The sequence below is a fragment of the Chaetura pelagica genome, unplaced genomic scaffold (assembly GCF_000747805.2).
Source record: "Chaetura pelagica isolate M959 unplaced genomic scaffold, ChaPel_1.0 scaffold113, whole genome shotgun sequence".
NCBI lineage: Eukaryota > Metazoa > Chordata > Aves > Apodiformes > Apodidae > Chaetura > Chaetura pelagica.
Window position 1 is genome coordinate 43090 of NW_009952806.1, and position 17315 is coordinate 60404.

At 41.4% G+C, this 17315-nt stretch overlaps 1 protein-coding gene across 1 annotated transcript; it reads right to left on the minus strand.

Annotated features, from left to right (window-relative positions):
* Window positions 1-1229: 1229 nt before the first annotated feature.
* Window positions 1230-16552, minus strand: LOC104386413 (chromosome unknown open reading frame, human C11orf63). Its single transcript, XM_009995023.1, has 8 exons — window positions 16170-16552; window positions 12247-12715; window positions 7697-7807; window positions 5680-6326; window positions 4658-4919; window positions 2738-2818; window positions 1915-2040; window positions 1230-1433 (listed from the first exon to the last, which is right to left on the minus strand). The coding sequence occupies exons 1-8, from the start codon at window positions 16550-16552 to the stop codon at window positions 1230-1232; spliced, it is 2283 nt and encodes a 760-aa protein (XP_009993325.1).
* Window positions 16553-17315: the final 763 nt, after the last annotated feature.

A 17315-nucleotide genomic window follows, 5' to 3' on the forward strand; every position in this document is an offset into this window, starting at 1 on the left:
ATCCAGCCAATGAAAAGTTAACCCAGAAACAGGTGAAGTCTTGCACGTTTCTATCTCTACCTTTAACAAAAGGTGAATCTTGAAAAAGAGAAACCCAATTCCAATATATTCTCCCTTTAATTAACACCCCTCTCCCCCTTACCTTTCCACTGTTAGCCTCCTTGGATCAGATTGGATGCCAAAGAGGATGGAGGATAATAGGTCAGACCAGATGATTCTTGAGGTCCCTTCCAACCTGGCATTCCTTCAAGGAGACTCACCCTCAAAGACTAATTCTCTCTCCTCCCATTCTAAAGGGGAGTTAATCAATTGGATAAAGCAATTCCACATAATCTTCAGGTTGCAGTTTGTTTGGTTCTTTTCCTTTTAACTAGTCTATTTTTAGGAGATTTTAGTGTGTTTTTCTCAAAATTCCCTTGCTGTGTGTTCTAATCACATTTCATCTGTTTGACTTCCTAATTTTCAAAGTTAAAGAAACTGAACCATGGTAAGAAAACCATCTGTTTGTTGTTAGGGTTTTTTTTTAAATATTTCATCTGTTAAAAGCTGTTTCCTCTCAAACATGTAGCCCTCAATTATCCTTAGCTACTCCACATATTCTCCAACTGCTTGTGCCTAATAACAGATTGTCTGCATGATCAGCCAGCACTTGTTCTGAATTTTCTTGTCTCAGATGAAGCTTCAAAATGTTGGTGTTGATGTGATAACTCTTCACTAACAGAGTAACATTTATAATCACTATTGTGTCATTACCAGCTCCTCTGTTGGGTGCACATTTTTTGTTCTCTCTCTCACAAGTAGTGGATCACTTTTGGCTTTATTTCTGGACAGTTTGCCCAAGTCTCTGCATTTCAAAAAGAGGAACATTGCTGGTATTAAGATCATGCCTGTCAAAAGTGATGTTTATTTTTGCTGTCTTGGAGATATAGCCACATGTTTGACATGTCTAAAACTGAATCCGCTGTGACAAGCAAACAGGATGAAGAGTCTGAAAAGATGCAACAGTTGATTTGGAAGAAAAAGAACAACAGAGATACAATATTTAAAATGGAACTGTTTGCATTTAAAAAAAATTAGGTGCAATAGAACTGATTCTAAAATTTAACAATGATTACACTTAAGCCACTTCATATTTCAGTGAAATGGTCAATCAATATGTGATGAACATACCTCATAATTAAATAGTTCAGTTGTTTTCCTTGAAGATATCCCTGATCACTTCAAAATACTTATAAAACATGAAGGGTACTGAAAGCAGCTACAATTTGTTTCTCCTTCTTGTGTCTATTTTGCAAAGATTCCAAGGATGCCATTGGAAGCAAACTGGCTCCTTTTAATGTTTGTGGCAGAACTCTTTCCTCTTTCACTTCTTCATCTGATTGTCTTGCCTTGGAATTCTTTGGTCTAGGAATCTTCTTAGCATATTCGAGAGCCTAAAGATATGAAGATTGGGGTAACTGAACAAGGGAAAATCTGACCAGTATTTCCAAGAAAGCTGAGGTGTTTCTATTGTTCAGTCATATTAATAGTTCTCCTAATTCCTGACCTTGTTTCTGGGAGTGTTTAATACAAGATGCTTCATTGGTAACTGCACAAAATGTCTGCAGTGGGCAAAAAAACACCTCAAGGAGATTTACTTTCTGACACCACTGGAGGCCCCCTTAAATTCTGAAGTTTTGTCTTTAGAAGAGAAAAAGCAGCATGAGTTTCTTAAGTTTAGAAACTTATTTGTATTTTTTCCCCCCAGTCTTATTTACTGTGTCCAGTTCTGGAGCCCTCAACACAGGAAGGACATGGAGCTCCTGGAGAGAGTCCAGAGGAGGCCACAGAGATGATCCAAGGGCTGGAGCAGCTCTTGCTCTAGAGCCAGGCTGGGAGAGTTGGGGTGTTCTTACCTTCTTACCATATCCTTACCTTCTGTCTTGATGCTGAAGGTGTCACCTGGGGTTTTGCAGGTGACCTTGGAACCGAAGCAATGTTTTTCATATTGTACTCCTTGATTTGCTTGGCATATTCCTTTTGGTGTTTTAATTTCTCCTTCTGAGACAAGGAAAAAAGTGTGTGATTAATTCCATGTTCAGTGGATCCATCAATCTGACACTTTTGCCACTGGAGTGTTGCATTTGCACCTCTCTTGTTTTGCCTGGCTATGCTACTGATCATTCCTCAGCAGAACAGGAAATCCTAATAAATAGCACAGCTTTTTTAGTCACTCTTTATTCTTAAGAGCTTTTTATTGGACCATATTGAGGACAGAGCTCAACAGAAATGTGACAGATGCACCTTTATTCTGAATGCTTCGATGTATCTGTTCAGTTCCACATTGGCTGGGCTAATTCCTGTCAGCTTTTGCAATGACTTCTAAAACCTCTGTGCTTACTTTTAAGGTCTCAAATTACATGTTTCATTAATAACAGAATCATGGAATGGAAATTTTTTAGTGTGAGGGTGGTGAGAGCCTGGCCCAGGTTGCCCAGGGAAGCTGTGGCTGCCCCATCCCTGGCAGTGTTGAAGGGCAGGTTGGATGGGGCTTGGAGCAGCCTGGGCTGGTGGGAGGTGTCCCTGCCCATGCAGGGGGTTGGATCTGGATCATCTTTCAGGTCCCTCTCAACCTTAATCATTCTGTGAGTCTATGATTCTAAGTTCCTTCTCAGAGGTTCTCTGCCATTCTCCCCTGTCCACATTTACTTCATTTCTCAGCTCACAACTGCAAAGCAGATCACATAGGATCACTTACTTTCTCTTTGATTGCTTCATAGTCAGGTCCAAGGCCTCCAAGCTTCACATTCAGATTTATGTAGCCTTTTGAGTTACATGGCTGAAAAAACAAACAGCAGATTTTCCTTTCTGTGATTTCACTATGAGCATAATTAACCAAGTCTGTAGTGGACACCCCAGATAAGAGCAGGATTCAACTCTCAGTCCTACCTCTGGATTGTAAGTGACCAAAAAGATTGAATTAATTGCAATAAGTCAAATTTCACTGTATTTCCTTTGAATCTAGACAGGTAATTGCAAATCACAAAGCAATACTTTCCCACTCCAAAATGATCTCTTGTGAGCTTTTCTTTTTTAAACAGCTTGAATGAAACTCCAAAGAAACTGTTATAAGCAAAGCAGATAAAAGCACCTGATTTATGGTGGTAAGAAAACCAGGCAAATATTATTAGTAATAGTAATCTTTTTTAATTCTCAAAACTGCAATGAAAAATTGCTCAGAGACATGAAAAAGAATTGCCTTGCAGCACAGCAGAAGCTTTAGAAGTAGATTTAGTGATGCCATTTCAGTACTTCATGACATTACTTACAAAGACCCCAGCACTTCCAGAATCTTTTAAATCTCTTTCAAGAACATTAGATTAATTTTTAGAAGAGGACTGTGTTTTAAAAACTTGTCAGTGGAAACTCATTAGGATCAGCTCTGGAGCAATTTCAATCAAAGAGTAATGCAGAAACACCAAGGAATTTCTACATCCAAATGAAATGGGAATTTCTTTAAAGGGCACATTCAAGCTAAACTCAACTGCAGAGAAAATAATTCCATGCACTGAATCTTCTATTTGATGTTTCAAATGTGTTGTTTGTGTCAGTTAATCCTATTCTTTTCTGATATATTTACATATAACTTCCAACTGAAGGGACTGTGCATGATTCGTTAGCTGTTTACAACACAACCAGGGTTTTCTCACCTCCTGTGCTGAGTGTGACTGTGTTTGTTCATTAGGAAAACCTGGATTCTTCCACGAGACACAATCTTATGATTCTAATATTATTCCCTGTGTTATTCCTCACTTCTGAAGCAGGAGAAAGCTAATGAGAATACAGGACAGTAACACTGAAGTCAGGGGAACAGAAAGGGAAGGAAATTTGCCCTTCAGTTACTATCATAATCCAGCTAATTCTTCTTAGAGGCATTCAAGCAGCAAAGCACAAACTGCCTCCTAGATGAAACACATGAGTAATCATTCCAGTTTAGTTTGTCTGCCCTGAGACTTGGAGCTAACTTCTTAAACAATTAATTTGCCATGGATACTCAGGGATTTCCCTCTGCTGCTCCACTGCATCCCTATTAACTGGTTACAGTGTGAAACTGGACACAGAAAAGACAAAGAGAATCAGGTTTTAATAAGGACCAAAATGGGATCATCAGGAGACTTGTAATAATGTTTATGTTGTTAGCTTTACAAATCCTTTAAGTTTATGGTGGTTCAGTTTGATTCCCTTGGAAACCAAGAGATCTGAGCTGGACAGCAAATGGGCATGACTAGGAGAATGGTTTGCTCAGATCTGAGGCCTGACTACCTGCTGCTTTATACCAACAGCTTTATTCTCAATCATTTTATCACTGTATAACTTCAAGGACAAACACTGCTCTGTTTGTTCTTAGAGCTAATCAAGACTGGAACAGACAGAGGGAGTGGTTGGTGCTGAACAGCCTTGCTGTTTAGAATAACATGATTTTAGTGTCTGTTTCCACCTTTGTCCCTTCATGTTTAATGCTCTGGGAAAGTCAGTGTGTGTCAATCTCTGTAGCAAGGAAATATTTCTCAGTCCCCATTCCTTGTTTTATCCACCTTTGGATTATTAAGAAAATAATCTGTTAATCAGCAGGGGAATCAGAAATGTAGAACCATTCAATCCACATCTATTTGCTTACCTTCTTGCTGACTTTAGGCTGCTTTTGCCTTTCCATCTGGATCAGACATCCTTCTGAGTTGCCTTGGCTTATTTTCAGTTGATTTCCTTCACCCTTTCTTGGATCTAACCCTGAAGCACTTTCTCCTTGTGGAATTACAGGTGGAAGGAGGCTGAACAAATGCCTGTCAGCTAAGTGAGCCTCTGGCAAAAGAGGGATTTCTTGGTGGTGTTGCCCCATCGTTTGTGGAAATTGGGAGGTTGTATAACGGGCTGTTGGTGACCTGTGAGCAGAAGATTAAGAAGAAAGAGGGGGGAAAAATAAGAATCTCTATTTGTTTCTAGCAGGTAGCTCAACAAGCAATGATCCTTGCTCACACAACACACTGGGAACATGAAGATGGAAAGATGGGGTTTCCCAATGACTTGGCTTGCACCCAAGTGTATGGAAACTGTTTCAAATTAATGGAAAAATGACAATGGGGAAACCTGCAGCCTGATGCAAAGCTACCTTCAGCCAGTAAAACCTACATGGCTTTGGATCCAGCCTGCTGAGTACTGAAATAATTGTCTATGTACAAGAAAACTTTCATTTTTATCAAAACAGGTGAAATTCTGCATGACTCAGGACTCCCATGCCCTTCCCCATGTGTAGTGACCCATAACTGGTATGGGAATGACTCTGGATCTTCCCCCTGGAAGGCAAGTTTTGATAGAACTCCAGCCTACAACTCTAGGCAGCCAGCAACAGGCTTAGGCTATGCCCAGTGCTCTTTGCTGTCTGGCTTTTAAACTTCACTTTCTAGCTTCTCAGGAGGAAGCTTTCAATTGTGGAAAATTCTATGTGCAAGATTGCCCAGAGTATAGAACTGAAACCATATTTAAAAATAAGTATTTACAGTGAATCTTAAGTTACTAGTAATCTACAGTGGCATGTTTGTAGCAAAATTATTTTATACTTTAGACTTTAAAACATTTTCTTGTCCATTTCTATTTTTCCTGGGCATCACAGTGTTATAATAATATTAACATCTGTATCCTTACCATAAACTACTGACAGCATAGTTCTGGTACTCTGTATCCACATAAATGTGTCTTTTGCAATCCTGAAGGGATACCTGATCCTTCACCAATTCTTGAAGATTGGCATTAAAAGTAGATGAAATATTCCTCTGGTTTGGATGTGCTTGACCATTGGTACTGTTATCTCTTGGGAAAAGCTGCAGAGGGACATGGTTGTGTAGATGTTGCTGGTGATGTGGAAATCCATTTGGAGAATCATGCTGGTATTTCTTGCTCTCCTTGCTGGTGTATGCTGGAGATTCAGCCTCTGCTGGGTGAAACTTCTGTAATGTTGGGTGAAGAGGATAGGCAGGAAAATCCTGATTAACAAAATGCCTTGATCTTGGGAAATGAGTGAGGCAAGTTTGTGGATTTGCTGCTGTGTTAGTGGCAGGGCCAACAGAAGGACTTGAATCCAGCTGCTTCTGGAGTGTGCTGCTGCTGTCTTGCTCCACAGCCTGCATGGGAGCAGTGGGAAATTCTGCTGCTTGGTGGTGCCTGTGGTGGCTGGACTTTGGTTCTGCTGGTGTCCCCAGTGGTTGCTGGATATCATTCCTTGGGAAAGCTCTCCCTTTGAGGCTCTGGGTGCATTTTGTTTGATTTCTCTGGGAGAACTTTTTCTGGTGATCCTAAAACAAGTTATCAAAAGTGGGGTGAATTTTGACTGATGTCAATGATTTCTAAACCAAGCAGTCCTCCCTACCCTGTATCCTGCAAAACATGATCCAAAGGCTAAGGAACAATTTAAGAATTTAAGCACACCAGGACTATTGTCTTGAGCTAAACATACTCTAGCTCTGAAGTTTATTTATCACTTCCCAATTACAGCATCAGATGTTGCCCATTTTGAGGAAAGGGGATATAGAAATCATAGGGAACATACAAATCCACTCTCAGTCCATTTAATCTTTGTCAGCTCTAAAATCCTCCATTTCATCCTCCTGTCTCTCCAGGGTTCTTTTGTTAGCAATACTTGCAATCACTACATAGCACATGCACTCAGAATAACTACTTAATGGTAGGTATTAAATCCACATATAGAGTTGAATGTTTTGGCCAAGGCTTTAGCACTGGGGAATCCTGACTCCTGGTGCCAAGCTGATGATTTGTTAGCTTGACCTCTGCTGCAATGATGAATGTTCTGGCATACTGGTGGAAAGCATGAACTGTTGCCAAACTGGGAGCAGGCCAATGCTTTCCCATCTATATGGAAGCCCTGAAAAACACCTCTTTCATTCTGCAATTCCATATATAAAGCACACTTCTCACAATGAACAGCAGCATAAAATCTTGTTTGTCCTTTACAGAAGTGACCTGCAGGGAATTTAAACAGTTTGACTGAATTACTTCAAATACTTGTAATACAAAGGGAGTAATTAGATGTGCAAATAATAATTCCAGTTGGCTTGAAGTGCTGGTTCTGCAGTTCTTGGTTCTTCATCAGTTTCTTTTATTGCTCCAAAGACTATCCCAGTGCACTGGTTTGAAAGGCCAGCATAAACCAGACCTATAGACTCATGTGCATGGAGGAGGGCAGTGCAAATTTGCTGCATTTTCTGTTTTGTGGCAAACCCCTGATGTTCATGGGGATTCTAGGGGACAATTCAAGCTCAGAATCCTCACGAACCATCTGACGTGACCCTTGTAGGAGGGAGGTTGGAACCTGATGATCTTTAAGCTCCCTTCCAACCTTAACCATTCTATGATGATTCTATGACTCTCTTGTGCTTTTGCATTCTTATCAGCCAAATCATGTTCTAAACAGATAGGATTCTTTGAGCTCAGGAGTTCTTGGGATTTGGGACCTAATCTGATTTAAAATAATTCAGTATATAAAGCAATATATCCATTAAATTATTGTTATTATCTACTGATATGTATCTAAGGATTTTTTGTCAGTAATTGGTACTTCAAAAGTAATGAGATTGAAGCTTTATATATTTGAACTTCGATGGTTTTACAGATATATTTCAATTATCATGTTCTATTGAAAAGGAACCTTGAGCTGCTGTGCTTTGAGGTCCCATTTGTCTTCAGGCTTCATTTTCTCAGTCTGGGATAGTTGGCCACTCTGAACTGGTTCCTCATCAACAGTTTGAGGATCTGTAGCCTAAGAACCAAAAATGGTTATGGTCACATCCCAACAAGATGAAAAGATTTGGGCAGGCTGGATGGGGCTCTGAGCAACTTGGTCTGTCCCTGCCCATGCAGGGGACTTTGATGATCTTTAAGGTGCCTTCCAACAGAAACCAGTCTGTGATTCTATGATTTAAATGTCTTGGGGAAAGAATGAGAAATAATTTGCCTCCTGTTAAAGCTCAAAAGCTAAAGTTAGGCATCATATAATAGGTAAGAAGAAAATTAACAGGCAAAATGAAAAAGGAAGCAAGGTAGTAGGAAGTATTCCTTCTACTTTTAAGAAGAGAGGAAAAGAAAATTGCAGGAAGGATGCAGCACAGAAACCTACTTGTAACTCTCAAATGCCTGAGCTTCTTCATTTGTATGAGAGCCAGTGGATGTAACTAATAACAGAAAAGCAACTAGACAGTCATTGTCCAGGCAATCAGGTACTGAGGGGTGACACACACCATAGCAAGGTCTTGAACAATAGAGTTGGAAAAAGAAGGCAAAAGAGAGTAATGTTGGCAGAAAAGTACACGGAGTAGCCACAGAAATAGAAAAATAAGCCACACAACCTGGCAGCAATATCAAACAACTTGTACAAAACAGCAGCTCAGAAACAAGAACAACATCTCCACATGGCCATGTGATGGCTGGAAATTGCATTTGAGCAATTTTTGGAGGGTGGCTGCTGGCACTACAGGTTTCTAAGCCAAGAGATCCTCAGAAACTTGGCTACCATGAGAAATTTTTCCTGAAAGCATCAAACTTTTTTTTTCCCAGTCAATAAAGCTTCACAATTAGCAATGCTTTTTAAATTTTGGTATCTATACTTGTGTTGTCCCAAACGATCCTGCTAAGTACTGTGGTGCATATGGCCTCAATCATAGAATCATGGCATGGTTTGGGTTGGAAGGGACCTTCAAGATCATCCAGTTCCAACCCCCTGCATGGGCAGGGACACCTCCCACCAGCCCAGGCTGCTCCAAGCCCCATCCAACCTGCCCTTCAACACTGCCAGGGATGGGGCAGCCACAGCTTCCCTGGGCACCCTGGGCCAGGCTCTCACCACCCTCACACTCCACAATTCCCTCCTCATGTGTCACCAAAATCTCCTCTCTTCCAGCTAAAAAACATTCCCTCTAGTTGTGACTAGAAAAGTTCCCAAATTAGAAGTTACCACTCAGGTTTCCTGAGCTTTGGCTGGCTACAGCTTTGCAGACTGGAAGATGTTTTTGGTGGAACCTGACTCACTGTATTGCTGGTTCACCAGGCAGGTAAAGCATACTTCTACATTATCTCTTTGAAAGAGGAACAGGACACAACCTCTGCCAGCATTTTTTGGTGAACTATTCTATTAATACCAATCAAATTGAGAAAATGATCAAATGAAATTGCATTTTGAGCATCATAAGCTGTGTAATGCCTATTCTGTTAAATTGAGGCCCATAATTGCTTCTCTACTGAAAAGATACAACAAAGACAGCAATCATGGCATGTCATTATCCCAGACTAGAAAACCGGCCTTTGCAGGGAGGACTTCAAAGGCTTGTGGTTCTCGAATTGCATTTGGCTGCTATTGTTGAAGCAAAGGCAATCTTGATTAGGTGTTTACACTGAGGGAAGGCACAGTGCACAGAGAGTCTGAGTGCCTTGGTCTAGAGCCATTAAAAAATTGTACATTATGTTCCTTGCTTTGAAGTAAGGGGCTTGTAGGTAGGAAAGCAACTCATATTGAGTACAGCTGAGCTAGATTGGGCCACTAATTCTCTCTCTTTTTCTCTCTCTCTCTCTCAAAGAAACTCATCATCAGGTTCTTAAAGAATCAGGCAACACTGCAAAGAACTTGATGCTTTATAAAATGCTATATAAATTAGTAAATATACAGATCAACACACATTTATAGTATGTTTTGGTACATAGGGCCTGTTGTCTCTGTGCACAGAGATAACAGCTATAAAGCTTGCAAAAATGGGGCTGCAAATGTTGTACCTGTTGTTATGGCAGTGAAAAAAAGCTGTGGCAAAGTACTTCAGTGTAACCACTATTTCACTAGCACAGTACCTGGCAGCCAACAGTGACCCCATCAATCAAAACAGCTTCATCAACCTGTAAAGCTCAAAATAACACAGTTTAGGAAAAACCAGGATTCAGAACGTGTTTGATTGCTCCAGCAGGAGACACGTGGCTTGTTGGCTTCTCTGCACACCTGGTGGTTTTGTACTTTTGATACAGTTTTCCAGGTGAGGTGACCTGGCTCAGTTCTGGTCAACAAGATGCTTTCTTTTGCCTGCTCTACCAAGATGGACCAATGGATGTCTCAGTTAAGAACAAGACAGGTAAATACTTCTTCCAGTGCCTACTCATAGCACACACAGATCTAGCAGTGACAGTAGGTGGTGATGCTGTTGAAGCTCTATCAAGGTGTTGAGGAAAAAACCCCACCTTTCTACACAGATGCTGCCTGGCTCCTGTTGTGTCACAGCTCTGCATCCCCAAGGCTCCCTCAGCATGGCAATTTTAGAACACAGCCCTGCTTTTAACAGCTTTTTTTCCCCAATTACTTCTCTTTGACTAGTGTTTGCACAATGGAGTCCTGATCCCTGCCTCCAATACTTACACATGAAACATTTTCAGAACTCCCCAAACAGTAAACATAATCATATCAACACAGCTTTAATTAGCATCAATCTACATTCATTATTTTTACCATCAGCCAAATTATAACCGAAAAAAAAACAAGTGCTCTTAATAGCTCTGCTAGAAAAAAAAGCTTGTCCACAGTTCCACTCCCTGCAGTGCAGTCAGCAGATGCCCTCTAGTGTTGTGTCAACTGCTAATTAGCCTTGGAAAATGTGTCACTTGAAGCAGAATGTCTCTGAAGTTTTGCAGGTTAAGAATTTTCTATGCTACAGCTTGTGGGGCAATTCACCACCTCCTCCCTCCCCATTATATGTAATAAGGAGCAACTGAAAGCAACAAACTCATATATAATCGTTCATTAGGAACTGTAATTACATTTCTAATTAATCCTTAATACAGCTTGTCTGACATTTCACAGGCAATCATAAGAAAGCCAGGCCCTTCACATGCAAGTACTGTACAGAACTAGTATCTGGCAAGTGATTTCAAATATGAGGTTTGGTCTGGCTGAGAAAGCAACTAGGGGGAAGGGTTGTCTGAACACCTCTACTTGGCTTTCATGAGACACCACCTGGAGCACTGAGTCCAGTTCTGGAGCCCCCAACATCAGAAGGACATGGAGCTCCTGGAGAGAGGACAGAGGAGGCCACAGAGATGATCCTTGGGCTGGAGCAGCTCTGCTCTGGAGCCAGGCTGGGAGAGTTGGGGTGTTCAGCCTGGGGAAGAGAAGGCTCCAGGGAGACCTTAGAGCACCTTCCAGGGCCTGAAGGGGCTCCAGGAAAGCTGGGGAGGGACTTGGGACAAGGGCAGGGAGGGAGAGGACAAGGGGGAAGGGATGAAAACTGGAAGAGGGAGATTGAGGTGAGACATGAGGAGGGAATTGTGGAGTGTGAGGGTGGTGAGAGCCTGGCCCAGGTTGCCCAGGGAAGCTGTGGCTGCCCCATCCCTGGCAGTGTTGAAGGGCAGGTTGGATGGGGCTTGGAGCAGCCTGGGCTGGTGGGAGGTGTCCCTGCCCATGCAGGGGGTTGGATCTGGATGATCTTGAAGGTCCCTTCCAACTCAAACGACTTTATGATTCTATGAAATAGGACACATTTCTTAGCTCTCCCTCCATATGTGGCCCTGAAGAACAGCAACATGCAAGAGTGAGCACGGCCCTTGAAAGCAACGTGACCACAGGATGTTTTCTGTTTCTCAAACTCAACTGTAGGTTCCCATTTTTGTTATGATCAATGCAGGTGGAAATACACTAATATAACTTTTAGAACGTCACAGTTTCCCACTGCAGCTAAAAAATGGTAAGTGCTTTGTTATTAGAAGCAATTTGCATTTGCTGCATTGAGCAAAACTGGGACTGTGCTATTAGCAGGGACAATTATTAGCAACATTCATGTTGGCCAAGCTGAGAAAAATCAAAGGCAGCAAAGAAGAACTACTGGCAAGGTGCAGTGTAGATCCCAAAGGAAAAAGACAGCATTTCTTTTGCCCCAAGATTAAGATCTAGTGAGAGGTCACCTCTCTGAGCATGCAGATGGGCTTTGTGGCCAAGAATTTAAGCAGCTTAACCAGGCTTGTAAACACCACTGGGGTTGTGAGGAACTGAGGAATTGTCAGTTGCTTCATAAAGGGTGAACAAGATTCCCATAGGAAATAATAAATTATGAGTAGCATGATAGAATGTCACTCTGTTTATCTCCTCTGCTAACCTGCTCATGCAGCTATTCCATTTTAGCACTGGACACTCCTCAGCTTGCACCAACTACAAAACAGGTACAAGTTACCTACCTCCTCTTGAAGAACTTCCTGCTTTTTCCTGTGTAACTGAAAATAGGAATTTATCTTTGCCTGCATTCCTAAAGTCTGTTTATTCTTTTCCACAAAGTCTTTTTTGGCTCTTTGGGGTTGATTTTGTTGAATCTGAAGTGAAGAAGCACTGGGATGACCTTTGAAATGACATCCACCTGCAGGTGCCTTCTCTTGGGTGTGTAGCCTGGATGGTTCTTTGCTGACCACAGCATTTGGCTGATGAAGGATCAAGATTTCTGGACCAAACTCTAAGGGGGAACCTTGTGACTTTGCCTCCTGTTGATTCTTTTCTTCTGGGGAACCACTGGAATGGAGGTAAAATGAATCTTGTGAGAAGTCCTCACTGCTTCTCCTAGCACCTTGACACGCTTTTCCTGCTACCTCTTTTGTGTTCTTCCAGTTGGGTTTGTATCTTTGACTGAAATAGTTCTTCACTGCCTGTTGCTTCCTACTTAAAAAAAAAGAAACACAAAATTATTTATGCATGAATTGCATAAATTCTGTATTTATTTTTTTTTCAGTGTGCAATTTGAGCCAACAAATGTCCTGCAAATATGGTCAACTGAATTACTTCAGTGCATTCAGTATGATTATTTGTTGGTTTGGGATCAGAACAGTTTTATTAAATGTTCTTTTCTTTAGTAGAAAATTTAGGCAGAACCTCCTCTTCACTTTTAACTTTCATCATTAAGTAACTGATACCTTGGCTTAACATTCAGATCCCAGTAGAATACAGTCTTTATCCTAAATTTAGCAATAGTAAAATTAACTAAAATATGAATTGATTATAACATGCTGCTTCTATTGTTTCCTTTAAAATGATGTGGCCTAAAACAGTGTGTGTGTTGCTCATTCTTCAGTGACTGCTGTGTGAAGGAAAAGTGATATTCCTGGTAAAATCCCCCTCTCACATGTCAGTAGAACTGGCTGAGGAACAGCAGCCTACAGCTCTCTATTTTTAGTCTCTCTTCTCATTCCTATAAAACATCCTGATGTTTCAGTAAAAAACTCTCTATAAAAGACTGAATTGCAGCCTGTTTTTAATGAGAAGTTACTTTGAGATAAGCATAGAAAACCAAAAATCAGAAATATTTGTGGATTTGGCTTTTTTTAACACATCTGAAGCCTGGCTTTGAACTACATTTGTCACACAGCAAAGAAAGATGTTCTGCCTTAAAAAACCCATAATGAATTCTGTTTATGATTTACAGTTTGGTCCAACAGGAAAACAACTGCAGGAGCCCAATCCATACAAATTGGCTCCCAAGGGATGTGCAGGCTGTGGCAGGAGTAAAGAGTGTGGGAGAAAAAAGATTTTAATACTCTTTTTTTCTTAACTGGACCTGCAGTATAGTCCTGGTTTCTTGGCACTGACAAAGAGTGACATTTACAGGCCCCAAAACCTGGTTGACTCTTCAAACCCATGTAATTGTATCAACCTGCTGGATTCTCCAAACTGTGGCATAGTTAATTATAGTAACATCTCCACAAATCATTTATTTATCCTTTGTAAATTGATTAGATGCCTATGCCTGTATATATATATTTCAAGTAGCTCCTAATAAGAAAATAATCTGTTTCTCTAGCAATGCTTTTCATTTCAGGTTAAGTGTTGGTGCCCAGGCATCCTGTATACTAGTTTTACATTATTAGCTGTCACACACCACAGGTAAACAGGAGAAGGTTACCATATTTTGAAGTGAGTACAGAACTATGTGATATAATTGCAATGATTCAAATAACAGAGTACAATGCTAAAGAGTTCTATTGTGCTGAAATATGTGCACAGCAGCTCAGTTGTATTCTGGAGGCCAGGTCACTGCATGGGAACAAAATGAGTGTGAAGAGCTCCTTCATCTCTAATCATCTGCAGACAAAAAGTGCACCTTTTATTCCTGCCCCCAACTTGATAGAAAGGTTAGATGGACTCTGTACTCCTCAACAAAAGTGCTGTATGTAGACAGCAGATGCAGCATTTCCTCTTCAAATTCCGAGGTTAGTAATGGATGTAGAGAGGGGGTTTCATATGTAGATGCTGTGATATTTGCTCTGGTTAATGGACTGGATTTGAGTACTTACTAGGCTAAGTTCAAACAAAATAAAATCAAATTTCCATTTAATGAAGAGCCTCACATTCAGCAGAGTATTCAGTCAAAAAAAATTACTAAAAATTAGAGCATGTTTCTAGGACAATTAACATCATTTGCACTCACAGTGAAATATTCAATAACTGGCCATTTTGCCTGTTGAGGAGGTGAATAAAAGCATGCTATTAATCATTTAGCCTTCATTTGTTTGCCATTTTATTTTAAGTAGACAATTAAAATGAAACTGCACATTATTATTACTTCAGGTTTAAATTAATCCCTTTAAGCTTGAGAATTATTCCCAATTTACTGGGTGTTAAACCTTTCATGCACATGACAGCAAATTACATTTTATTTTCTGTACCAAGTTAGATGCTTTCTATAGAATGCTCAAAGGTGCTGGTAGCCCTGGAAATTTTAATTTTAGATTTATACAGCTATAAGGACAAACATGCATTTCTTCAAGCCAGCAGTTTTTGCCTGCAAGTTTTCTTACAGGTAGAGGCCTTGCTGCTCAGCACAGCTCCTTCTGTAAGGAACAAAAAGAGGATGTGTTGGTACTGGTCTTTTTTTTTTCCCTGCTCTTTTTTCACTGCACAGCTCCAGAAAACCCTCCAGCCTGTGGTCTCAGGCCTCAGTTGCAGGGCATTGGTTGCCTGGTTGAAATGGGAGCTGGTAAATGCTGTTAAATGTTGTAATGCTTGGAACAGTGCCTGTTAACAGTCATGGAACTCCTTCTACTGACTGCAGTTCTGGATTGAGTAGATGTAGCTGCTGGGAATCATGTCATCAAGGAAATTGTGGAGTGGGAGGGTGGTGAGAGCCTGGCCCAGGTTGCGCAGGGAAGCTGTGGCTGCCCCATCCCTGGCAGTGTTGAAGGGCAGGTTGGATGGGGCTTGGAGCAGCCTGGGCTGGTGGGAGGTGTCCCTGCCCATGCAGGGGGTGGATCTGGATGATCTTGAAGGTCCCTTCTAACCCAAACCATTTCAGGATTCTATGCAGTGCCTGGAGGAGTACAGGGGGAGTCTATGGTTTGTGAGGGATGGGGTTTTGTCCTTCTTACCCTCCAGCACTGGTGGGGCAGCCAGAACAGTTAAGCTTATCCTGAAGAAATGGGCATAATAATTATGAAGGTGGGTAAGATGAAACAGTATATCTTTGTGTGTAACCAAGTCCTTAGGTGCTCTTAATAGCACTGTAGCAAGATAAACTGGTCTTGAATTTGTGATGTATATTCTGAGGAGCTTAAGGTTTTAGAATCATAGAATGGAAGGGACCTTAAAGATCATGTAGATCTAACTAGCTGCAGTGGGAAACTGTGACGTTTTAGCAATTATATTAGTGTATTTCCACCTGTATTGATCATAACAAAAAAAAAAAAAAAAGTGAAGCTACAGTTGAGTTTGAGAACCAGAAAACATCCTGTGGTCACATTGCTTCAAAGGGCCGTGCACACCCTTGCATGTTGCTGTTCTTCAGGGCCACACATGGAGAAATGTGTCCTATTTCATAGAATCATACAGTTGTTTGGGTTGGAAAGAACCTTCAAGATCATCCAGATCCACCTCCCTGCATGGGCAGGGACACCTCCCACCAGCCCAGGCTGCTCCAAGCCCCATCCAACCTGCCCTTCAACACTGCCAGGGATGGGGCAGCCACAGCTTCCCTGGGCAACCTGGGCCAGGCTCTCACCACCCTCACACTCCAGAATTTCCTCCTCATGTCTCACCTCAATCTCCCCTCCTCCAGTTTTCATCCATTCCCCCTTGTCCTCTCACAACTATTCTACCAATCTACTAAAATCCTGTGCCTTACCTTCCATTACCATCATCCTTTTGTATTCCATTTGTACATGGATTTATGTCACACTCAGCTCCTTCTTGCTCTTCTAAACTCATCTCCTCCAAGCTATCTTCTTCTAAGCTGTCCTTCTCCAGCTCATCAGAATACAATCCTATCAACTCTTCATTTTCATGGATCCACTGCTGGAGCTCTAACTGATACTGTCTCTCCTGAACAAGGCTTTCAGAATCAGACTCTTGACTTGAGGCAAAGCCCCCTCTGCTTGCAGGTGGCCTTTTCCAGTTGGCAGGCTGGAAATCTGGTTGCACGAGTGCTCTTTGGCCAACATGTTTTTTACTCGTGTTGCAAACGTGTGGAGAAGGAACTGAAATACACTTCTTGCCTGTAGAATTCATTCTGTGTTTGCACACACCAGTCCTGCATTTGGAAAACATGAGGGCAAGCATAAAAAGGTTGTTCATTCTGTAATTGTGATGATATTTGTTAAAAGCTGTAATTGTGAGTAGAATCATTGGCTTGGGCTCAGAATTTGGTCTTCTATGGTTAAAACAGTTATTGACTGTCAGCAGTTACACTGATTTTCTTTTAAGCAGTTAATATCAAGGTCCCTGTACAGTAAATGCATCACTTATTAGTATGAAATCTACCTTAAACTCAAACATCAGTGGTAACAAAGCTAATACTGTAAAAATGATTTATGAAAAAGGAAATTATGTGATGACAAAGCAACATAACTTTATCTATAAACTTCTAAGAGATAAATTTAATATATAATTATTTATATATATAATTTAATAGTTCTCTTTGCCCAACCCGACACCATCTTGAGGAGTTACCAGCAAGTGTGTGGCAGAGAGAGGAACACAGAGAAAAGAACTGCAACCCCCCTCACACGAGAGAGTTTCTTTTAATTTTAAAGATGTTCCCAAGCCCGTTTGCACAGCCAGAGACAAGAGGAGGCGGGTGGGAGGGAGGAAAGAGGGAGAGCTGTGTGGGCAGAGGGGCATCAGGGTGTGAACAGGCTCGGGAAAGGCACCTGGGGAGTTTCACTCCAGGGTGTGGACACAAAACACAGTCCCTAGTTCTCCAGGGACACACAGGGGCTGGTCACACCGGAGCTGATTCTCCGGGAGGGCCTTGTTTTTCACCCCGGGGGGG